The sequence below is a fragment of the Pyrus communis genome, chromosome 7 (assembly GCF_963583255.1).
Source record: "Pyrus communis chromosome 7, drPyrComm1.1, whole genome shotgun sequence".
NCBI classification, from domain to species: Eukaryota; Viridiplantae; Streptophyta; class Magnoliopsida; order Rosales; family Rosaceae; genus Pyrus; species Pyrus communis.
The window spans coordinates 8,562,145-8,587,186 of NC_084809.1; the positions used below are offsets into that span (position 1 = coordinate 8,562,145).

The 25,042-nt window shown below is 38.6% G+C and overlaps 1 protein-coding gene across 3 annotated transcripts; it reads right to left on the reverse strand.

Moving 5' to 3' along the window:
- Positions 1 to 21,225: 21,225 nt before the first annotated feature.
- LOC137739721 (reticulon-like protein B8) lies at positions 21,226 to 24,810 on the reverse strand. Of its 3 annotated transcripts, none has more exons than XM_068479403.1 (6): positions 24,622 to 24,810; positions 22,819 to 23,001; positions 22,516 to 22,696; positions 22,266 to 22,410; positions 21,898 to 21,967; positions 21,226 to 21,608 (listed from the first exon to the last, which is right to left on the reverse strand). In XM_068479403.1, exons 2-6 carry the CDS (start codon positions 22,994 to 22,996, stop codon positions 21,439 to 21,441), a joined length of 744 nt encoding a protein of 247 aa, XP_068335504.1. In that variant the 5' UTR covers positions 22,997 to 23,001; positions 24,622 to 24,810; the 3' UTR covers positions 21,226 to 21,438. The 3 variants fall into 3 exon arrangements, with proteins under 3 accessions (XP_068335504.1, XP_068335503.1, XP_068335505.1); XM_068479402.1 differs by having other exon boundaries at positions 22,819 to 23,006; positions 24,622 to 24,809; XM_068479404.1 differs by having other exon boundaries at positions 22,266 to 22,407; positions 22,819 to 23,006; positions 24,622 to 24,805.
- Positions 24,811 to 25,042: the final 232 nt, after the last annotated feature.

Below are 25,042 nucleotides of genomic sequence, written 5' to 3' on the forward strand. Positions count from 1 at the left end.
GTGTAGAGGAAGAAGAAGAAGAAAATGGCTCGGGGAGGAAGAGAGAGAGAGAGAGAGACTGAGAGAAGAGAGAAGAGAGAAGAGAGAAGAGACAGAGTGAGGGAATGAGGGAGGGAATCCCGGGAAAGTGAGGGTGATGTGTGAGTGTGTGTGTGGTCCTACAACACCACACTTCACAAAACTACCCGTAAAATAACGAACTAGGGGGTAAAATTGTCATTTTAAATGTACGTCTCGTTAGTTTCGGGACGGGATGTTACACTCTAAGAGTGATTTTATATCCTAAATAATCAATATTTTCATTAACAAAAAAAAAAAATCAGACCTTTTTTTTTTTTTTGTCAAACGATAAATCTTATTAGATTAGGTGTTAGATTAGCCATCGACGAAGTTTAAACCCACGCCGTCATGCAAGGGCTCAACCTTTCCAATAAATAATTTTTTTTCTTTATACCTTCAATAAATGAGATTAAAGTAGTATAAAATTGATTGTAAGTACGATTTTCTTGACCCGATGTTCATCCTCTTGGAAAGAAGAAACATCCTACTATGAGAATTTTTTTTTTTTTTTTTTTGGGATAAATTAAGTTTCCATTCCTCATTTCTCCTTCTCATTAAGTGAAACCTTATTTCTTATTTATTTTTAGTCATCAAGGTCCGACAAGGATCCTCTTCGGATCATTTTCCTGGGGATTCCGTGATCGTGATCGTTCATTGTATATCGTGCAATCAGAAATCATTTTAAATTTAAATTTTAAAATTAAATATAAAAACTACCTAAAGAAAACTGACCGCACGATATACTATGAACAGTCACAATCACAGGAACCCCAGGATCCCCAGGATCCCTAGGAAAAAGGATCACCAGATCCTTTCCATCAAGGTCCCTTGACTTTTCTTTATGTCATTATTTGAATATTAAATTATTTCCAAGTCATTATATGTCTTTAAAAATAAAAATTTATTAATCATTTTCAAATATAATCTTTTTAGTGTTTTTTTTTTTCATATATTTCTATTTATAATTTGTATCATTTTTTTTTTAATTTATACCAATATTCTTTTTAGTTTTAATTTTTATCCATAATTTTGAATTTTAATATGTACCCATATTTTCTGTTAAATTTGTACCCTTAGTTTTGAATTTTAATATGTACCAATATTTTTAATTTAATTTGTACCAATATTTTTTTATGAACGCACCCATGCTAATTATATGTGTTTATTTTATGTTTTAAAATATATCAATAGTTATTTCTTGCACTATATTAATAACTAAGTGGGTACAATTTTTTTTTGCTAGAACTATGTGCAAACAAATTACTCTATTATTAATTTTTAAGTAATTTTTATTGTAACAATATTATTTGGATTTGTTTAAATTTCATAATTTGTGGGATATTGAATGCATAAAAGCAGTAGTTAAATCCCTTAAATGATGCTAGGGACCTTGATCAAACTATTTAAACAAATAAGGTTTCATTATAACAACTAGGTTGATTAGGGATCGGAACCAAAATGACCTTTTTTTTTGTTGTTAAACGATAGATTTTGTTAGATTAGCAACCGATGAGGTTTGAATTCACGTCATCATGCAAGAGCTCAACACATTTTCATCACTGTAATAAAGGATCACTTGCTCCTATGAGAAGTTTCATATATACTAATAGAAAACGTTCCTAACAAACCTAATTTATGGATTGAAATTTTTGTGTTTCAATTTTCTTTCATAAGAAGGTTTAGTAGTCATTGAACTTTTGTTATAATGTTGACCATTTTGGTTTGGAAAGTCCGACTTCGACATGAGTAATTTCTCAATCGAAAAAGTCTTAAATCTAATCATTCCGAAAAAAATTAGATTGAATCAAAATGCATCTAGCTAGTGATTCTGAAAATTTCAAACTAAGCCCCAATTTTGGATTCCCTTTAATTTTAGTTATTTACTAGTTGTATGTATCTTGTAGTCAAATTTTATATTTTTATCGTGTCCATTTGTAACTAATTTTGGATTCCCCTTAATTTTTATTTCTTATATTTAATCATAAACATATATATACAAAATAAAGAGTAGAATTTGACGAGTATAAATTTAGGTGTGCACTATTGTACCTGTATATTACAAACAGACATGTATTTATGTTTTATACACTCATAAACATAGTTCCATGGTAATGCTAGGAAGACCAAATTTGCAAATCAAATAACATGGCTATTGATAATTGGATTATTACTTAAGTATTGATTAATGTACTTAGTTCCTATTCAATTGCAAATTTGGTTTAAAAGTTTGATCTCCGTAGCATTATCTTAGTTATATATATTCATAAAATAAACATACTTAAATACTACAAAATTAATAGGCTTAATTGGATTAATAGTTCTCGTGGTGACATAATAATTAGAAGATAGCCCCTGTGGTAAAAAAAAAAAAAAAGAAAAGAAAAGAAAAGAAAAGGATTTAAGCCCCCATGGTGAAGTTTATTAGGATTTATGTCCAAAATTATAAATTATGTTAACTTTCTGTTAAACATTAGCACGTGAGCCAGCCCCACATGTTAACAATTAACGGAGAGTTTCGTTTTAGCCTAATATGTGTAAGGAGAGTTCTGTTTTAGCCTAATATGTGTGGCTCAAGTGCTAATAATTAATAAAAAGTTGACGTAATTTTCAATTTTGGGCATAAATCCTAACAAACTTCACCACATGGGCTTAAATCCTAGTTTTTTTTTTACCACATGGGCTATCTTTCAACTACCCTATTACTACAAGGACTAATAATCCAATTAGGCCAAATTAGTAATGAAAAATATACAAAATACGTACTAAAAATTAAGGGAAAACACTGGATTGCATGACCACAAAATTAAGTTTGAAAAACATGAAAAATGTAGGAATTTTGTAATATGTTTCAAAAATTCTGAGATCATACCGATTTTCAAAACTCTTAATACTCTAAATATTCCGAAATTGGAAAGCAATTTTTATTCCGAAATTTTTTGGATTAGAATAGAAAAGCTTGTTTCTGATCAAATCCTATGTATCGAAAATCAGCACTATCTATTACATTATAAGTATAGTTCAAGTGATGGATATGGGGTTGAATTGAGCTTACATACATCAAGATCTTTATTAACTACATGCAAAATCAAGTCCATGTAAGAAATGCAAATCGAGATCTTATTTCGGGGGGGGGGGGGGGGGGGGGTGGTGGTGGTGTGTGGGGAGGAGAGAGAGAGATCTTATTAGGTACTCATAATAATTAAGTAGATATCACAAATTACAAAAGTGCAATATGCCAATATTACATCGGTACGTACATGATGATCACATCAGTAATGAAGAAGCTGTCCTTGATTAGGATGATATAGGGGAAGAGCACCACGGACAACCAATAGTACTTCTAACTCAGATACCTCTGGTGCTTAATATACAAGCCACAGATATTCTTACTATATTTATAAATTTTTCTCTTCAGCTCAAGACTCAAGTTGATGAAGTATATCAAACCTTATGCCACTGATCCCCATCCACAACACTAGTAACTATGCTGCTGGTGCCACATCTCCGTCGTCGTCGTCATCATCGTCGTCCCCATCATTTTCTGTATAGAAAGAGGGAGTTGGGACTTGGTCCTCATCCATGCCTATCTTGGGAAAGCCAGGCTTCCTATTGCTGGTAACGATCACCATTGGAATAAAAAAGAGTAAACGATGGATATAATTCGTGAAACTGAAGCCCCTTCCTTATTTATAGACTAGTAAAATAGAAATGGACATGATACACGTTAAAATGTGAGCATCCAATACGGCTTAGCATGTGAGACTGAGAGTACCACGTATTCGCTTTATATTGGGTGATGTGAGAGCACGTGTGACTCTTAGATCTAACATGTGAATAGCTAGCCCTAGTATCTACTATGGCGGAATATGTGAGCATCCAATGTGGAATGTACTCTCAACAATGTGATAAGACGAGATAACATGTATGTGAGAGATTCTTATTAGCTCGAAATATAGTATCGTTTGTGTACGTGTACACACACGCGTCATTAATGTCTTTGTCCAACATCACTCCACTTTATCATGCATTTACCAAATTTAAGTTTGAGTTTTAAAACTTCTCTTCTCAATATTGAAAGAGGTCTCAAGTTTGAATCCATCTTCCTAAAACTTTTAGTTTGAAAACATATCACTTCATAATCTCCAAACTATGTGAACCAAACAATCCCTTTTAATCTCAATCAACAATTTAAATATGGCATCAAAACTGAAAGAAAAAAAAAGAAGAGGAAATTGCTAAGTTTTTCTTGTTTTAGTATGTATTAAAAAAAAAATAGATAGTTCATTACGAAGATCTTAAGTTGTTATCAAAATTGTTTATTTGTTTGCTAATATGGATAACTAAATTATTTCTAATTTGACTGGTTTTTTTTAATAAGTGATTTAACAAACGAATGGTATAGATTATAACATGTTTATTATGAAAGATTAGTTGTTAATCACATTCAGAGTGAACAATGAGGTGTGTCATGTGTGTGTGTGTGTATCCGCTCGCATGTTCTATTATTATGCTCTAATCTTTATACACACGAGGACGGTTCACTAATAGAAAAGAACTAGAACATTAGCCTATTTCAGAAACTTTTTATCCCAGTACTTTTTCCTTTCAATTCATTTGAAACATAAACTTAAAAAAAAGATGATATGTGTGATGTATTATATACACGTTACCTCTTGAGATTTATGAGGAGGCAGATAGATAAGTCAGAGAATATGCACCATGAGTACTGAAAAGGAGAGGAAGGGAGGTCTGCAATATCATTTATATATATACATTAAGCTTTAGCTCCACACATTTTGCCTAAAAGGCAGAGTGAAGGTGAGGGACCACACGTACGTGAGCTCAACTCATGGAAGGTGGCTGCACTGCACATTCCACGCATGGAATCAGCAATCCATGCACACTCCCTCGAGCTCTTTCCTCATGCACGTCCAGACAACCTGGAGTATCTGCAAGTTATTTCTATTTGTACATTTGATATCTTTGTTCCTTTTATTGATAACCATACGTAATCAATAGCATTTAAATACAATCTACGAAATCATATGTACCACACATGCATGTTCTGCGAATCAAGCAGGCCGCAGGCCAATCATGACTGTATATTAAACATGTTCATGCATGATTTATTAGGAACTTGATTTACATATATAAAACTGCATATTCACGTAACGACTAGGATCATCACATATATATGTATTTATATATACACATACACACACATATATATTGATAGTGTTCGAGTGCTAAGCAGTTAATAAGTTAATAAGACACTAATCATTCATTTAGGTCTACTCCACAATGTCTTCGGTCATGATCCAAATTATTTATTCTTTATATCGTCATTCTAATGTCACATGTACAAATCTAATAAGCAAAATCAAAATCGTCTCGCCATGTAATTGTTCTCACAAAAAATTTACATATTGTTTTATAGGATATATTGTGTTAGTTTATCTGTTTCATATCATGAGAATCTACATAAAAAAAGTACATAATATACATGATCCATGAACATTATGCAGACTGTGTCATCAATCACCTTGTAACTGGAATCACGATCAAGTCACTGAGAACGCCACGTACTTTATGTAGTGCTTGTCTAGCTAGCTCAGTTATAGTTATTCTGTCGAAGTTTTAAAAAGATATCATGTGCTTTGGTTTGTCTTTGGTATCTAACATCAATGTTGATCAAATTGCACATGCTCAAGAAAGAAACAAAAGTGGAAGACCAGTTGACCAATTGTTATCAACCCCCCCCCCCCCCCCCCCCCCCCCCCAACATTGCTCTTACGCTCACCAAATGGTCCTCAAAAGTGCACTATATCACAATAGGTAATCTTATTGATCGACATTAAGGTTGGCCATACAACGTGAAAAATCTTCCCATAATTCTTTTGACCTCAATGATATATGTTTACATTTAAAAGAAAATTTTGGTTCAGACAGTCTGACCATATGTCTTATTTGACCATCAAATAAAATGTTGCCATATTATCATTTACTTACACCTACACTTTTATTAATAAAAATATTAACATGTATGTAATCAAAGAATCGATAATACTAATAGTATAAACAACATATATCAATAATCAATAACGTGTTATAACATTAAGTTATCGTACATATCAAAGTGTTCACTCAAGATTCTCCTTACTGATATGCCTCTGGGCTCTGTAGTGTTTCTTTCATTGTACTAGAGGTCGACAACCAGCAACCAACAAATCGTCGACAGGATGGATGGATTGAAATTTGGAATTGACAAAACAAGTTGTTATCCATAAAGATATTATCCGGTTAGAGATAACAATGGGGGCAGATCGGGTTCGAATATAATATCCCTATATGCGAACTCGTTTATTTTCATCAAACTCAAAACCATGGAACCTCTAAATGTATTTTTTGGGTAACCGAACACGTCAGATAATGAATTTTTCATCGGATAACGGTTTTCCCGATTATACCATTATATATTTATATATTGCATTATATTAATAATAGTAGTCTATTTAATCTTGTTTTGTTTAAAATCCGCTATTTAATTAAGTATTTATATCTAAACTAAATATTAATGTAACTCTCTTTGTCAATTAAAAGAGGATGAAAATACTATTTATTCTTCGATCACAACAAAAAAATTAAGGGCAGCTGTTTTTTGTTTAAACATCACCTATATGTAATTTCAACATCTCTAATTTAAAAATTTAAAAATTTTTAAAAAAAACCTCTCTCCCTCTCTACCTCTCTTCTCACTATCATGTTTCCTCTCACTCTCTTCCTCTCCCTCCTTTAATTTAAAAAACAAAAATAAAAAATTTCACACACACACTACCATAATAGTAGTCTATTTAATCTCATTTTTATTTAAAATTCGCTATTTAGTTAGTAATATAATGCATATAATAAATAAGATAATACTAGCAAACAATGCTCCCGCGTGATGCTGCGGGATTGAAAACCGTATAAAATTTTATATAGTACTATTTACATACAAAAGATTTAGTAGATAGTCCAATTAAAAATCATACAAAATATATAAACAATCAGATTGTGATACATAAGCCTAATATGTGCATACTCCTCTTTACTTTGAACTCCCCTGCATATAACAACAATAACAAAGTCTTAACTTACAAAAATCACAAATCAAATTAAATAAAAAATTCCAATAAAACTTAATCACAAATTTCATCTTTAGAATTATCAAATATCCAAAAAAAAGAAAAAAAAAGAAAAGAAGAAGATTAAAAGAGTCAATTGAGTGAATTAGGAGAAGACATAAATACTTATAAATAAAAATAAAAAATAAACCAAAATCAATATTAACATTTTCTATTCATGTTCATGGTTCTCTACATAAGCATATTTGTTGATTTGGTAATGATAGAAAGACTAAATTTATAGACAAAATTTACAAATTAAATGATGTGTCACCAATAGAAATAAGTACATTTATCGTTGCTTAAGTTATAATCCAAATCTAATCATACAACTTCCATAGTACTTAGTTTGCAAAATTTAATTTACAAATTTTATCTTCCTAGCATTACCCTAAGAGTGCGTTTGTTGCACCAGACTATCTCGGACTGGACTAGCTTCAAGAACTAAGCTGGAATGGCTTAGACTAGACTAATCTAGACTAACTTAATGAAACATTTGGTGCAGTGTCTGTAAACACGAAAAATTCCTGAAACAAGAGACAAGAATACGTGTACAAAATATATTTTTTGTTTGTATTGATTTTGGGGTTACAATCTCTTTGTAATTTGATCCTCTGATTCTATCTTCGTAGGGTGAAGGTTTGTGGATGAGCTGTTGATCCAAAGGGCCGTCGGGGCTTGATCTAGGGATGAACAGTTGATGAACGGATCTCCGAGGGCTTTTGGGCTTGATCTTGAAGACTGGATGTATGGATTTCTTCAAGGGCTTTTGGGCTTGATCTTGAAGGTTGATGAATGAGCGGATCTTCAAGGGCTTTTGGGCTTAATCTTGAAGAACGATTGGATGTGTGGATTTTTTGAGGTTGTTGATCCAAAGGGCCGTTGGGGCTTGATCTTAGGATGAACGGATGATGAACACTTTCTTCAAGGGGCCGTCGGGGCTTGATCTTGAGTCGGTGGAAGTTCTTCAAGGGCCGTTGGGGCTTGACCTTTGAAGGAGGATTTGACGAAGAACGAAGAGTGTTTTCTTGATCCTTCGGGATTTGCTTGAGAGCTTTAGAGTTTCGAGGCTTCAAGGTTTTGGTGTGATGTAAATTCCCTTCTTTCTTTCTCTCCTTCCTTTCTTTCTTCCTTTTTTCTCCCTTTGAAATGAATGCCTTGACCTCCTATTTATAGAATTCCAAAACTTGATTTTTTGGATTTAAATAATCAGATGAAATAAATCGTTTCTGCCAGATATTGACACGTGTCCTATTTGATGACCTTTCCAATTTATTTCTATTTTTCGTTGAGTCACACGCTACATGTAAAATTTATGTGATACGTGAGCGTTGAAATTTTAATTATTGGTTAACATTCATTTCATCGAAATTTCGATGTCTACAAATGCCCCCACTTCAAAGCGCGTCGTTGACATGTGCTTGTCACTTGTAGAAGATGCGTTTTGAAGTCTCTTAATGTAGATGTCAACCCAAGGGCCGTCGAGGCTTGATCTTGAATTGAGCTGGAAATTTCTTCAAGGGCCATCGAGGCTTGATCTTGAGTTCGACTGGAAGATTTTCTGGTTTCCTCCAATCGTTGATTTTCCACAAGCTTAATCTTGAACTGGGCTGGAAGATTTTTTTGGTCTCCTCCGAAGGTCTGAACTTACTCCTTTTATCTGGAGTTGAATTTGATTCAAGGGTGGTGAACACTTGATTTTGAATCGGACTTGTGATTTCTTCAAGGGCCATTGAGGCTTGATCTTGAACTGGGCTGGAGGATTCTTCTGGTCTCCTCCGCTCGTTGATTTTCCTTTGTGCTACTCTTGAACTGGGCAGCAGGATTCTTTTGGTCTCCCCCCGAAGGTCTACGAGCGGTTTCAGGATATGGCAGGCAAGTACAAGGTGGAGGTGCTGACCTGTTTCTTTGTTCAATCTTTCCAATTCGTATTGAAGAGGGTTGGAAAGATTGAAGTTTCCTTGTCCCTTCTCTGGCAGTGTATCAACCGTTGAAGATGACTACTCGAGAGCAATACTAGGTAAGCAATCAGGAATAGATTCCAGGTAGTCGATTCCAGATCGGAAGACTGACTCCAAGTGCCGCTGACTGCTCTCTTTCACTTTGCCATGCGAGTAATAACAAAGACAAAGGAAAAGACAGGGAAAAAGCATGATATGAGATACCTTTGCTTTCGAAGAAGCAACAAATGAATCAGCACATATATTTGTTATGCTTGTCTCCACATGCTTCGATGTATCATTTTCACTTGCCTTACTTGCTCCCCTTTGCAGAAGTGGTATTTCCTTATGCAGGTTTAGCATCTTCTCTTGTAGTATTTGTCCTCCGATGCAGGAGTTGAATGCAACATTTGCATTTAAATGGTGCTTCACTTCTTGGTGGCAATTGATTTGAGTGGAGGTTCCGACATATTGCTTTCTCTGTCCTTGTCTTGGCAGGTGAGAACAAGGGCAAAGGAAAAGATAGGGAAAAAACATGATATGAGATACCTTTGCTTTCGCCCTTGATGATATGAGATACATTTGCTTTTGAAGAAGCGGTGAATGAATCAGCACATGCTTCAATCTATCGTTTCCTCCTGGGTCATCTGTACTCCAGGCATCTGGTATCTTCAAAGGTTGAATAGGTTTTCTCAAAGGAAGAAGAAGAATTGTGTATTTCGAGAGGCTTTGCTGGGAGTGCGCCCTCAGATGTGAGGAAGAATTGGGCATTTTCTTCAGGTCTGCCTTGCCATAAGAGATGAAGGTCGACGTATATAGGGATTTCTTAATAGCAAGTGGTGGTACTGTTCTTTTACCCTTGTCGACAAACGTCTCTTCGATATCTGAACGACGCCTCTTCGATTTCTGAACGACGCCTCTTCGATTTCTGAACGAGCGCCACTTTTGACAAAGTTGCACGCGTTTTCTGAAAAGCAGAGAAAGCGTCGCCGAACTTTGCGCTTGTCGGCTAAAGACGTGTAGTTGCGATGATGGCCTCCACGTGTTCTCGACTTTGTCAGATATCTTTTGACAAAGTTGAACGCATTTTCTGAAAAGCAGCGAACGCGTCGCCGAACTTCACGCAGGAAAATCCGGATTTTTTGAATCGGCGGTCGTGTCGCTTGGCTTTTTACAGAGGTATTGATCACTCCAACATACACACTCTGAAAATTGCCCATTCTTGAAAATCGTCTCCGGCCTTTTGAGAATTATCTTCATCCACCCATTCTCTCTGAACACCTTTGAAAAAATGACTAACTCATCGAACCTTTGCTTAGATTTGAGTCTCAGCAGCGATCCGGTTGCACCCGGTCAAGGTAATGTATGGCGCCCTTCTTTTTTATCTTCTAACGGTCCTCTTACAGGTGAAGACTCCGTGATGCAGGACGCCACAACAGCTACAATAGTAGCTAGGAACCTCCTCACTCCAAAAGATAGTAGGCTGCTGTCAGGACGGTCCGATGAGTTGGCCGTTCAAGAGTCCCTCGCTCTCAGCGTTCAGTGTGCAGGCTCTGTGTCCAACATGGGCCAACGCCTACTTGCTCGCTCCCGTCAGGTTGAATCGTTGATGGCAGAGGTGGAAAGTCTCAAGCAAGAGATCAAGCAGCTGAAGTATGAGAATAGAAGTTTGCACGTGCTTGCAAACAACTATTCGACGGGCATGAAGAGGAAGCTTGATGAGCTGCAAGAATCTGAAGGTCGGATTCAAAGTGATCGTCAAAGGTTTTCGTCTTTCCTCCAGAGGCACCTTTTTCCTGGGTCTTCCAGCGTTTGGCCAAGTATTGAGGCCTGGAATGCTCTAGCTTCAATGCCTCCCGCTCCGATGCCTTCTGCTCCGATGCCTTCCGCTTCTAGAGTTTTGCCAAGTAATGGGGCTTCACGTGAACATCCTTTGTGAAAGCTCCATCTTTTTTTTTTTTTTTTTTTTTGTACACACTTGTAATTTCTTGGAGATTAATGGACATGTTTTATTTTATTCAGTGTATTGTGCTAAATACAGATAAAACATATACATCACCGTCCATCATCATTCCTTTTTATTTTATTTTATTATTTATTTATTTATTTATTTATTTATTTATTTACTTTTCTTTGCTTTCGGTGGCACTGATCCACCATTCGTTTATATATATATATATTTCAGATGGTGCCAGAAGCACTATCATTGTTTTTTTCTTTCTTTTTATTATATATATATATATATATATATATATATTTTTTTTTTTTTTTCTTTTTGCACATGGTTCCAGAAGCACCATCATTGTTTTTATTATATATATATATATGTTTTTTTTTTTTTTTTTTTTTTTTTTGAATGGTGCTGTCCACCCAGATTTCATCATTTTTTTTTCTTTTATATGGTGATCTGCAAGGCTGAGTTTGTGGGTGAAAACCCAGGCCGAGTCCGAGAGAAGACGGAGGAGATCTTTGGGTGTGAGTTGACAAACTTTGATTTTGTCAATCACATTCAAAGGCAGCAGCAGAGGCAAGCAGACGGATGAGATCTTTGGGTGTGAGTTGACAAACTTTGCTTTTGTCAATCACCTTCAAAGGCAGCAGCAGAGGCAAGCAGACGGATGAGATCTTTGGGTGTGAGTTGACAAACTTTGGTTTTGTTGATCACATTCAAAGGCAGCAACCATGACGGAGGTGCAGAAGCAGCCAGAGCTTGAAGATGGAGCACAGCCGTGTCTGGGTTTCTATCACTTCTTCTTAAAGGATTTCCCTTTTTAGCTGTGGTCACCAAAGAAGCATCTGATGGAGGGGACCTGTTTGTGGGGACTGTTTTCTTTGGTTGATTTTGATCAAGACGGCTAGAGTGACGAGCTTGAGGTTATTGGTAGCGGCTAGGAGACAGAGGAAGAAGCTATTCTTCTTGTTCTACCATGGAAGATGAACCTCTGGAATCCAAAGCTCCATCATTACCATCACTGAGCACAGCCATTAACAACAACCATTGCACATCGCCTTCTCCGTCTCCCATGATCCCGTCTAATTTAAGCAACTGGTTCATCAATTGCTCAATCAGAACAAGCACATCTTGCTCTGCAACATTTTTACCTTTACTGATAATTGATTCAAGAGCCGACACCTGGCCAACAAACCTGTCTACTTCCATGCTGATTTCGGAGATGGACTTCGAAGCCCTTTCCTTGTCTTTGAATATCAATTTCTGATCTTGATGGTGCAAACCAGTCGGTCCAACCAACATTTTCTTCAAATCCCCAAAAAAAGATTGAGCGCTGCTGTCATATTTACCCCTGTACTTGTCCGCAAAATCAAACAGCTGATAGGCGTGGCGGAGGAGTTCACGGGAGTATGCGGGCGGTTCGCAAAAGCCCGAAGAAGAATCGGGTCGCGGTCAAAGGTCTGGAGCTCTTCTTCAATGGAAGATTGGAGATGATGGTCTCCAAAAGTTCTCTCTGCTGACTCTCCGAAGCTAAACCCGACGATGCGGCGGCGGTAGTGGTGATGAGCTGTTGTTGGCGAGAGGAGAAGGTGACTTGAGAAGCGAAAGGTGACGGGATCCATGCTGTGGATAATGAAGGACTTGAAGTAGATGTCGAAGATGCTGAGCATGTAAACGGCATGGAGAACTACGTCAAGCACTACCAGCCATTTCTCTTTCCTCTTTAACCATGTCCGTCGTCCTCTCTGCTTTCCTCAAATTCTCGGCTTTCTTCGGTCTCTTCTAGCTTTGTGCGACACTGCATCACCAAATCCATCTCCTTCAAGTCACAGAGTGCATGGGCTCTTTCTGCAAGACAACTGGAGACGACGGCTGGAGACATGGCACGGCTTCTACCTCCGTTTGGGTTTCTGTCTGACGTCGGCGATTGTTGCAGCAATATGAGAGGAAGGAAGGGCTGCAGTGTGCGTTGAAGGAGAGTCTTTACGAGAGATAACAATCAATCCCTTTGAATCAACAAGCCAGATCTTCTTACGGGCCTCTTCCACAGGAACTTTTGTCCTTTTCGAGATCTCAAGAGCCATTAGTTCTGCTATACCGGTACCAGCTTATCCAGCGCCAAGGAACAAAAACCTATGCTCAGACAGGGAACCACCGATTAACTTTAGTGCTGCCACAACTCCTGCAAGAACTACAGATGCCGTCCCCTGTATGTCATCATTGAAGACGAGATGAGATGGTCTATATTTGGCCAGCAGCTCGAAAGCATTGTGGTTTGCAAAATCTTCGAATTGTACAAGAACTTTTTCGAGGGTTCTGCTTGACAGTACTCATGAACTCTTCTAAAAGATCCTCGTACTCCTTTCCCCTTGTCCTCTTTTGTCTGAGTCCAATGTAAAACTCATTATCCAGCATCTTCTCATTGTTTGTCCCAACATCAATTGTTACAGGCAAACACGCTGAGGGGCGAACTTCTCCAAGTGCCGTGTACAATGCCAACTTCCCAACAGGAATTCCCATTTCTCGTGTGTAACAGAGTACATAAGGCATGTCTTCGAGTCGCTTCCACTCGTTGCTTCTCGGGCTATAAACCCTCACCTCGGACTGAAACGATAGGTAATCCAATCCGATAAACTGAGAAATCCTCACCAATTTATAGTCATCCTGTATAGCGTCGTATCCAAGATCATATATCTTCGCGCCACATAAGCACATGTTCGAATCGCGCTTTCGATCCGAGGGCAGAGACGGCAAGATTCTGTACTTCTTCGTCGACGGGTTCCAGAGAGCGATGTCTTCCACCACGTTACAGAGGCACAGAAGGGTCTCGGGAATTGAGCAGCAGGACCTCCTGGGCGGTGATGATGGCCTTGATATGCTCCAAGTTGATCACGATAGCTCGCTCTCGACCCAGAACCGTAGACGGGTATGAAAGAAGCGGGTCCAGGATCCGAAGGTCCCGAGCGGGTAGACCTGTACGCCGCATGATGGCGTGCTTGCCGACCTCTACCACCTGGGCTTGCCCATTCGAGTCCAGAAGCAACCATGGACGCACGCCAAGCCCCCTTCTTCCGTAGACCGCCGGCCACCGACATGCTCAGGTCGGGCATAGTGGGTCGGGTTGCGTCAGGGTCGTCCTCAGATGTGGCGGCATCATCATCCACTGCTGCGGCGGCTGCTGCTGGTACTGCTGCTGCGGATCGGACGAAATCTGTTGTGGTACCAATCCTCCTGATGGTTGCTGCATCATGGTGAAGAAAGGCGGGTGTTTGGGTACGGCGATAAAGGCGTCCTCGTGGAGGAGGAGGGAGGACTGCGGCGCGGTTTGGGAAAACCGATAACCTGAATCCTGGATTGGGTCTGAGAAAGAGAGACGGAGACGAAGGCTTGGAGCCGAGTGAGGATGGGCTTTGAGAGCTGGGCCCGAATTTGTTGCTAGGCTCGCTGGCTTGGGCTTGGATTTGGACTGCTCCTTTTTGTGGACTTCAACTTCTGTTTCTTTGAGTTGGCCTGGGTCTTAAGTGTAGGCAAACCCACTTTAACATGTATAATTTTTTTTTTTTTTTTTTTTTTTTGGATAGAGAATATATATATTTTTTCTAATACATAGTAACATATGTATTTTTTTTTTCTTTTCTTTTCTTTTGTAATAAAATTGACTTTCTTTAATGAAACATTTATTTATTTATTTTGATGTGACTGTACTTGAAGTTTTGAAGTTTCAAGTTGCCTACGTACTCTTCCAAAGAAGAGATCAAGTCACAACGTAGTTCAAATGAGTGATGGTTTTTTTTTTTTATGATGATTTTGCCGTACACAGTTTATGCTCTTGCGGGCCAGGAGCTTTTGGTGCCGTTTGCAATTTCAGCTCATGCAGGCAAGGAGCTTTTGGTGTCGCCTTTTATGCTCGTGCAGACCAGGAGCTTTTGATTGTCGCCTTTTAGGCTCGTGCGAACGAGGAGCGCCTTGGAATTTGTCAAACGATCTTAGAGAGGCATTCCTTGCAATCTTTATGGCAAGGAGTCTTGACTGAGTGATTGAAGAAGTCTTCTGGGAAGAAATCGCGCATCGTAATGGCAACGGACGATCTTTGTGTCATAATTTCATCATCCTCAACATTTTCATGTAGCTTTGAAGGTTGACGGTAGCTGCTTTGCCCCCTTTCCGATTGGTGAACTTGTGGAGGAGACCTATGTTTCTTGTGCATTTTCTTTGGAGTGACATAAGTCCATCCTTCAACTTCACTTGACTTGACTGACATGGTTTTGGAGCATGCCCCCAGCGGTTGAGGTGAAGATTTTGAGTTCAAAGAGCCAGAAGTGATGGTGGTATAGTCTGACTTCACCACATCATTAAGATCTAGCTCGATGATCCATTTCTGAGCCAACTTCATGATGAGATCTTTTAGCACAAAGCACTTTTCCGTCGGATGACCAATGAAGCGGTGGAATTTACAGTACCTTGGACTGTCAGTACGGTTCATCTCTTCCGGCCGTTTACACTCAGGTAGGTTGATCACCTTTTTTTCCAGCAAGTCATCTAACATGGCAACCACGTCAGAGTCGGGGAATGGATAAGTCTTCTCCTCAAGCTCCTTCAAAGTGCGTCTACGTATCTCTTGATCACGAAAAGCTTCGGTTTGAATCGCCTTGCCTCGTGTATGGGTTTTGACTGGAGTTGTGTTGACCGTCATTGCTTCCTTGGTGGGTTTCCATGCAGCCTTATCCACCTTTGGCCCCAAAACTTTGTCATTCTTGTAGTCGGCGATCTGTTCTTTCTTCCCATGACGGGTGATGCTTAACTCCATATCATGGGCGCGGGTGGCTAACTCCTCAAATGTTCGTGGTTTGATGCCTTGAAGGATGTAGTGTAGTCCCCACTGCATGCCTTGAACGCACATCTCAATGGCAGAGGTTTCAGAAAGCCGATCTTTACAATTCAGACTTAAAGAGCGCCATCTATTTATGTAGTTGATGACAGGTTCATCTCTCCACTGTTTCGTACTGGTCAGCTCTAGCATGCTTACAGTACGACGAGTGCTGTAGAAACGGTTGAGGAATTCCCTTTCTAGCTGGTCCCAACTGTTGATAGACTCGGGTTCGAGGTCGGTGTACCAGTCAAAAGCGTTACTTTTCAGCGAACGCACGAACTGTTTGACGAGGTAGTCTCCCTCTGTCCCAGCATTGTTGCAAGTTTCAACGAAATGGGCAACATGTTGCTTCGGGTTGCCTTTTCCATCGAACTGCATGAATTTTGGGGGCTGATAACCCCTTGGCATCTTCAAAGCATCAATCTTCTTGGAGTAAGGCTTTGAGTACAGTGCGGAGTCATGCGAGCTTCCTTCGTACTGTGTCCTGACAGTGCTTGCGATCATCTCCTGTAGCTGCTGGATAGAGAGAGATCCTATGGATGTCGTTGCTTGGTCTAGCTTCGGCTTCTCTTCAACTTTCTCCACTGGTGGCTCCTCTTCTTCGTCGTCTTCTTTATTTAATAGGCCAATATTTGGGTCGACTTTCACGTCGGGCAGCGAATCTAGTTGGTTGACAAGTGCGGCAATCTGCAAGTCCTTCTCTTCCACAGTCCGTGTGAGCTTTGCGATTGCTTCATTCATCTGAGCTAGCTGCTCCTCGATTGAAGTTGCTCCAGTGGTCATGACTTGCATGGTTGTACTGCCGCTTGGATCAGGGTCGGAGAGTAGGGACTCTGAGTATTTCCTCGGGCTTTCGTCTTCTTTACCTTCTTGAACCGTGATGTAGAAAACATCTTGGATCTCCTCTTCAGTGCCGTTCTCTTGAGTTTGTTGGCATGAAGATTTGCCAGTGTGGACGATGATGCGCCTCCTTACCTTCAGTGGTCCTTTTGTGTCAACCTCTAGGATTGCTTGGCGCTCCATCCTTGAAGGAATCAAGCTTCGAGCGTCATCTTTTTCTCCTAACCCATCGAGCTTTTCTCCCTTTGGGGTTGTCCTCCTCTTTCCAAAAGGCTTACCATTATCTTCAAATATTTCTGAAGCTGATCGTCGCAAAGGAGAGATAGCTGTGTTGCTTTGTTTCTTAGGCTTTAACAACCTTTCAAAAACAGAGCTTTGGGATGTCGGCGCGTTAAGCCTCTTGAAGACAGAGGTTCGGTCTTGACCACCAATGCGATTAAGCACTGAAGTTCTGGAGCTTGAATGGCTCATCCTATTGAAGACCGACGTCCGAGGGGAGGGTTTAGGCTCTTCTTGGTCTTGTTCAATGCTCACGCTGATGTGTTGAGCGCTAGCTTTCTTCACTTTGCTTGAAATCTTCATGGGTGCATTTGGTGTGAAGCCAAGTCCAGCCTTGTTGTTGTCAACTCCATGATCATGCTCCTTCAACTTCTTTTGAGTTTTGGTGAGGTCGCGATCTTTGTCGTTGACGGTGTTTGAAACCTTCTTTCCAAGATTTGAAGAGGAAGCAAAGTCATGCCTAGCCTTTGACATGAGTTCGTAGGCATTTGGGTTGAAGCCTTCTTCGGTCCTCTTAGTTGGAAGAGAGCTTGGTTTCACTATGACACTATGTTGCGCCTCCAGACGGTTGATGAGTCCGGCGGTTTGCAAGTTTTTCTCCTCTGCAGTCTTTATCAGCCTTGCAATTGTTTCCTTCATCTGAACCAGCTGTTTTTCAATGGAGGTAGTGCCGATAGTCATGACTTGTTCTTTGTTTGAAGCCATGGACTGTGCTTGAATATCTTGAACGGAGACAGAGATGAGAGGTAGAGATTGTCCCACTGGGCGTGCCAAATTTGTAAACACGAAAAATTCCTGAAACAAGAGACAAGAATACGTGTACAAAATATATTTTCTGTTTGTATTGATTTTGGGGTTACAATCTCTTTGTAATTTGATCCTCTGATTCTATCTTCGTAGGGTGAAGGTTTGTGGATGAGCTGTTGATCCAAAGGGCCGTCGGGGCTTGATCTAGGGATGAACAGTTGATGAACGGATCTTCGAGGGCTTTTGGGCTTGATCTTGAAGACTGGATGTATGGATTTCTTCAAGGGCTTTTGGGCTTGATCTTGAAGGTTGATGAATGAGCGGATCTTCAAGGGCTTTTGGGCTTAATCTTGAAGAACGATTGGATGTGTGGATTTTTTGAGGTTGTTGATCCAAAGGGCCGTTGGGGCTTGATCTTAGGATGAACGGATGATGAACACTTTCTTCAAGGGGCCGTCGGGGCTTGATCTTGAGTCGGTGGAAGTTCTTCAAGGGCCGTTGGGGCTTGACCTTTGAAGGAGGATTTGACGAAGAACGAAGAGTGTTTTCTTGATCCTTCGGGATTTGCTTGAGAGCTTTAGAGTTTCGAGGCTTCAAGGTTTTGGTGTGATGTAAATTCCCTTCTTTCTTTCTCTTCTTCCTTTCTTTCTTCCTTTTTTCTCCCTTTGAAATGAATGCGTTGACCTCCTATTTATAGAATTCCAAAACTTGATTTTTTGGATTTAAATAATCAGATGAAATAAATCGTTTCTGCCAGATATTGACACGTGTCCTATTTGATGACCTTTCCAATTTATTTCTATTTTTCGTTGAGTCACACGCTACATGTAAAATTTATGTGACACGTGAGCGTTGAAATTTTAATTATTGGTTAACATTCATTTCACCGAAATTTCGATGTCTACAGTGTCAGACTAACAATAAATTATAATTATTATAATATTTTAATTTCTTTTCTATTAAAAATATCAATATGTAAAAAATGGCATCTTCTTCGCAAATTGTTGGTGCTCCTTTGCACCTTGGAAATTGCAGAACTTCCAATTACAAATGCTTAACCAAAATTCCAGATAAATAAGAAATCGTTCAATTTGGCATCCTAGAAAAATCAGAACTAATTGAAATCATTCAAAATTTGATTAACCAATCTATTCGTAGAATCCAGAAATCGTTCAATTTAATCAGAACGAAATGGTATCCCAAAAAACTCACAAATCCAGCCTCCCTTCACAAACCAAAAGCAGCGAATTCACAGAATCCATCAAATGTTCCAAAACTTTAAAGAACGGAACAAATAAAGTAGAAGAAAAGAGAGAGAGAGAGAGAGAGAGAGAGAGAGAGAGAGAGGAAGAACGCAAAGTACCCAACCCAGAACCCAATCATCTTCTGCGAACCCTCCATAGTTATAATCCTTCGTAAGGAAAATTAAATCCTAGAAAAATTAAATCATTCAAACTCACTTGTATATGCCTGACCAGAAATTCGATCTGAAAACCTTAAATCGACGGAGTTCTCTTGAATTGGAAATGGAGCTCGTGAGTTCTTTGATTAAAGGTCGAATCTAAGGTCTCATTCGTGATTCTGGGCTCAGGGTGAGAGAGAGAGAGAGAGAGAGAGATTGGTGGTGGTTTGGACCTGCGGTGTGATCTTGCCATAGTTTGGTGAGTGTAGGACGCGACGTGAAAAAGAAAGCAGAGAAGGACGCGACGCAAAGAAGAAGAACGCAGCGAGGGTCTTAGCAGTCCCATGGTATTTGGTGGGTCTCGCTAAGACCCTTTAGTGAAAGAGTTAGTGAACACGAGTTCCCTTTAATCCCATTAAACTTAGTCTCATTATGTAACAAACACAGGACTACACTGATGAGTAGTCCAGTCTAGTCCAGGCTAATGAAGCCAAACAAACGCTGAAGGTTAAAGCAAAGGTTTTGGCCTTTGACGGCATATTGAATACCTCCCTTAGTTCGAAAAATAAAACGACTCTGCATCAGCAGCAAGCTTTGTTTTTCAGTCTTTTTCATCATAATCCACCTTTTATGGCATATTGTTTTTCAGTCTTTTTTTATTTATTTATCATAATCCATCCTTTTGTTGGTCTGAGACATTTCATCTCTATTTCCTCACAAAATCTCCCTGATTATTCGGCCATTTATTTACATCTGTGAAATTCAAATTCAAACTCAGCAGAACGCACAAACCAAACTCAGATTAGGAAAAACCCTCAATTTCCCAAAATCCCACCATAGGAATTTTCGAATGAGAGAGATGGGAACTTTTAGAGAGGAACCAAAAACACCAATCCTCTCCCTTTCATCTCAGAAACCAAAATCACTCGTTGCATGCCTCGTTACGTTCCGGCGAGGAGAGGATTCTTTTTTGTTGGTTTGGTCGTCGTCCCAGCTGGGTCGCCGGGAGAGGAGTGAGAGGAAGAGAGAGAAGGGAGAACCAAGAAAAAGAAGATATAAAATAAATACAGTATATATATCTGATGGGTGTATCAGGATAACATATAATCAAAATTAATGTAAAATCGGCAGACCACTGTTCTTAAGAACAGTGTTTCAGTGTATTTTCAGTTTTAGTGTATATTAAATTTATATTATCAAGAAAATATTTATATTATTAATAATTGATAAGCATATAATTTAGGGTAGTGTTGAGCCCACATCTTTATTGATTTTTGTTCATTAATCATTTTTAATTCATTTGATGCGACGATTAAAAATTGAAAGTGGATGTGTAAAGCAAAAATAGGTGTGTGTGAATAACATCACCTATGATTTATACTATTAATGATAATAATGTATTTAATTATTAGCATGGACTTCCATATTTAATAATGCATGATTATTGATAACTCGTTTTTCAATATAATAAATTAATATTTTTTATTAAAAAGTAAAACAGTTCTGTTGCGGGTATGGGTTTGAGGCAGATAACCCAACCATAACCCGAAATTGAAGAATTTTCATTACGGGTTACCCATAACCGTAAAATATCCAAAAATGAATTCCAAAACAAACCATTTGGATCGGTTACTTGCAAAGATCGAACCTAATACCTCTCATTTATAAATAAAAAAGAATACTATTAGATCATAGTACTAAGTGACAGCTACTAATTTTGTGCTAGAAGTAATCTAAATTTGGACGAAAACCTCAAACCTCAAACCTTAATCCCTGAGAGTGAATTTGGACCCGTCCTTGCACGTGCCTCAACCAACTGCTACAATCTTCCATTCTTTGACCTTTCTCAAGATTCGAACTTTCGGATATCTTCCAAAATTGGTTAAACATCTTCCAAAATTGGATTAACCGCTAGACTAAGATCGAGTTCGTTTGGTCTAATGCTGGTACTTTGAGTTTTATGGATTACAATCTCAAAACAAGAACTGATTAAATGGCAGTTGAATTTGGAACTTCTCAAGAACAGTACATATGCTTCAGTAATAATCACACGACTGACTGGTTTCTGTCCCTACAAACAGTGATATTCAATGTTTCTTATCCCTGCATTCCCCTCTTTTGGAACATGATAATCCAATCTAACTCCTGACCTATTGCGGAAGTAATATTTACGTTGCTAAATGAATCTATTCATACTTCTTCCAGTTCAGCTTTCCTTTAGGTATCTTGCTGAGGACACCGGCATCCAGCTTCCGGTAATTGTGTTGAAGCAGCCCGAGGACCTGGTATACAAAGCTGTCAACCTGATCATCGTATCTCTCATACAGAACCGGCAAAGTGTGAGCAGCAACAAAACCTAACAAAGAACGAAGCATCAGTTCTCTTGCATATACACAAAACCAGATTACGCACCGTAAAACTTAGTTTTCAATTCCATGCAGGGAGTGATGCAAAACGCAAAATGGTGAAAGAAAACGAAGTTTTTGTCATGTAAATGCAAAATTCGGATGACAATCAAATACTTTTTCTCCCGACAATCTTCACGGTTATCCCAAATTTTAAGCATCCCATCAACAGAACATGTGATGCATCAGATCATGTGGCAACAAGAGAGACTCGTTATCATTAGTGGTTCGAGCTCTCACCAATGTATAAAATGGTCAGAAAATTGAACCAGCTTCCTATCACAGCAGCAATCCACAAGCTTCCTACAACCTGAGAGGATACCCCAACAGTTCAGTACAATCTTTAAAGACTAAGACTTTAGGTAAAAGTATATCAGAATGGGCTGGCATTCCTACGATAACTTAAATTGAGAACCTCATTTGAGGACTTACATATCAGTCATCAGATCAACGATAGATGGTTGAGATGCATAGCGAGTAAAGGGTGGATATGATGTACTTTAATCATATCTAATATAACAGCTGACATGCAATCTTCCAGTAACATTCACAACTTAGATCATTTCCGTATAATAAATATAGAAAGAACAATAATAGTTGAAACATACCATAAGGAATTGCTTCACATTTCCTCCATATGCCACATCTTGAACAAATGCCAACCCTTGATTAATTTCAGCACCAATTGAGACGGCAATATTGACGAATAAGTCCTCGGGCAGAACAAGTCGAGGTACTTTAGATGGGGAACTGCTGCCAAGGAGAAAGAATACTGAGATCACAATATTCACCTCTACGGTACACAAAACAGGAATCAAGCAAAACGAAGAAGCTCAAAACTCAACATTGCAAAGTGACCTGCTAATCATGCCTGAAAAATTTGACCACAGGAACTGAACAAGCATGCCAACAACCAAAGCAAACCCCACAAGAGTCAAGAAATGATAACTGAGCCATTCAAAGAGCACCCAGACAACAGTTGCAGCAGTTAAAACACTAGCTGAAATCTTTTTGTTCCTCCACAACAAGACATCAGCAGCTACATAATTCGACCATAAAAGAGAAGAATTAAATATAAGGAGACTTGGTGGAAGTAACAACTTCTAATTGCATAAAACATGATCATTGCATGTAATGAATTATGAAACAGAATTATATTACATTTGCCTCCACCCAAAATGTGGTGGACAGGTTTCTGGCGTCCAAACAGCCGATTGAACTGAGTGGTGACCGAGCTTGATGTCTCTTCCCCAAATAAAGAGCCAGATTTCAGTTTCGTATCAGCAAGTGTGCCCGCATTGTTGTTCACTTGATCCTCGGCAGTTATTTTCTCAGTCATTGCTGCTACACTTTAAGAAAACAAACTCTAGTCAAGAGAGAAACTCTATACTCTGAAAACTTGTATCAATACAGAATTTTTTTTTTATGTAGTCGGAATTATTTAAAAGCATGAACAAAGAAATGAATTTTTCCTCGGCCTGCCTCCCATCCCCATCCTCCCCAGCCCGACCCCGCAAAAAAAAAAAAAAAAACAAATTTAGAAAAATCATCCCTGCTTAGATAGTGCAGGCTATATGCATTTGACAATACATCTGTTGCCTCTGTATCTAACTTTTGTATATATGGAACAGTCACCACACAAGTTTTTCATCTGCCTTGCAGGATGCTCCTCGGTTAAGCACCCATTAAATGATTTACAAATAAAGGCACAAAAATGGTCATGCTAAAGCAATGTAACTAATAATGTAGGCACAACAAAAGGAAAAGGTAGGCAAGCACCTAATGCAGAACATTGCACTTTGTAGCCTCATATAAAAGGAAACTGCTATCCATATGATATGTTCTCTTTATACATGATCAGCAGAAAAAAAGATTTGTGCTTATGCATCATTCAACCTTTATATACCCATCTAAACAGCACAAAAATCTCTAAGCTAACCAGATTCTCAACTGGATCGTTGGGTCTGTCACATGAACAGACTTAATAAGCTAACCAGGTTCTCTCAGCATCCAGACTCACATCCAAAAATGGTAGACCTCCAAATGAAAAAAAGTTCAGAAAAATATCTTGCAAAAGCAAATTTGGAAGATCACACAACCAAAATTTGCATTAAAAATGCTCTTTACCACAAGACCCATATTTATTTCATAAGAATGACTTTTCCTTGAATTATCAGTTCAAACCGGAAACTACCAACTGAAAGCATAGAATAGAGTGGAGTACATATGGCCCTCCAATGAAATCAAGCAGATTATAAGGGAAATCACATTGACAGAAAGAAAAGAAATTGCAGCCTAAACAGAAACAATGGAACTAAGCAAGCATAACAGTTTTCACTCCACTAGCTCCAACGCGATTGCTGCTCAGCAGAAGATAGAAACTTTGTGCTTGTTAACCACCCTATCTCCAATTTATTAACCATAGGTACAGGAAAGTTTGTGCATTGAGCATCTGTCCTGTGTTACTATGAGGATATCAACATGCCAAAATAAAAAAACCAGTTCCCGTTCGCTCTGTGACCGTTACTTCATGCCAAGAAAGGGCAAGAACCACAAACTAAAAGAAATACTGTAAGCAGGAGTTTCTCTAAAAGATACTCCAAGCTGACCAATTTAACAATACTAGGGGGAAAAACCACCAATACCAAGACGTAATTTTGGAAAATGGAATCACAACAAACCATATAAACAAGTTCCAATTCACACAACTTTACCAAAGATAACAAAATTCTTCCCAAATTCTAATGACCCAGAAATTCAATTTCACATTTCAACTAAAATCAACTTCCTCTAACAAAATCACTTCTTGAAAAGTGAAACTAAACAAAGAAATCACAATAAACTCATCCCCATTTCTACAATTCAAAGCATCAAAATTCATAACAAAAAAATACAACAATTTGCAGAATTTCAGCCAAACATAAAATAAAGCAAAACGAGGGAAAAGTAAAAGATGGGTTTTACCTGCGGAGATAAGATTAGAGCAAGCAAAGGATGATGGGTTCTTCTTGTAGATTATGAATTATGATGGCATATGAGTGCAGAGCACTGAAGTTGGAGAGGACAAGTAGAAAAGGAGCTCCAGAAACTAACGATAATTGGCGTGCAGGACTCGAATATTTGTTTTTCTATTAGAAAAAGGAATTTTAAGCATGCAAGCGCAGTCAAACGGTCGCCTCATGCATTTCGACCTTGAAGACTTGCAGTTGGTCAACTGTAAACTACGTTCTTTTTTCTTTTTGGTGAAAGAAAATTTCTATTTAAATCATTATGTTGGTGCAAATATTAGATTGTGTAATGGTTAGTGTATTCTTCTTCACTCACGTTGAAGTAATTTTTCCGTCTTTTTATATAAATTAATATAAAATATCGTATGAAAACTAAA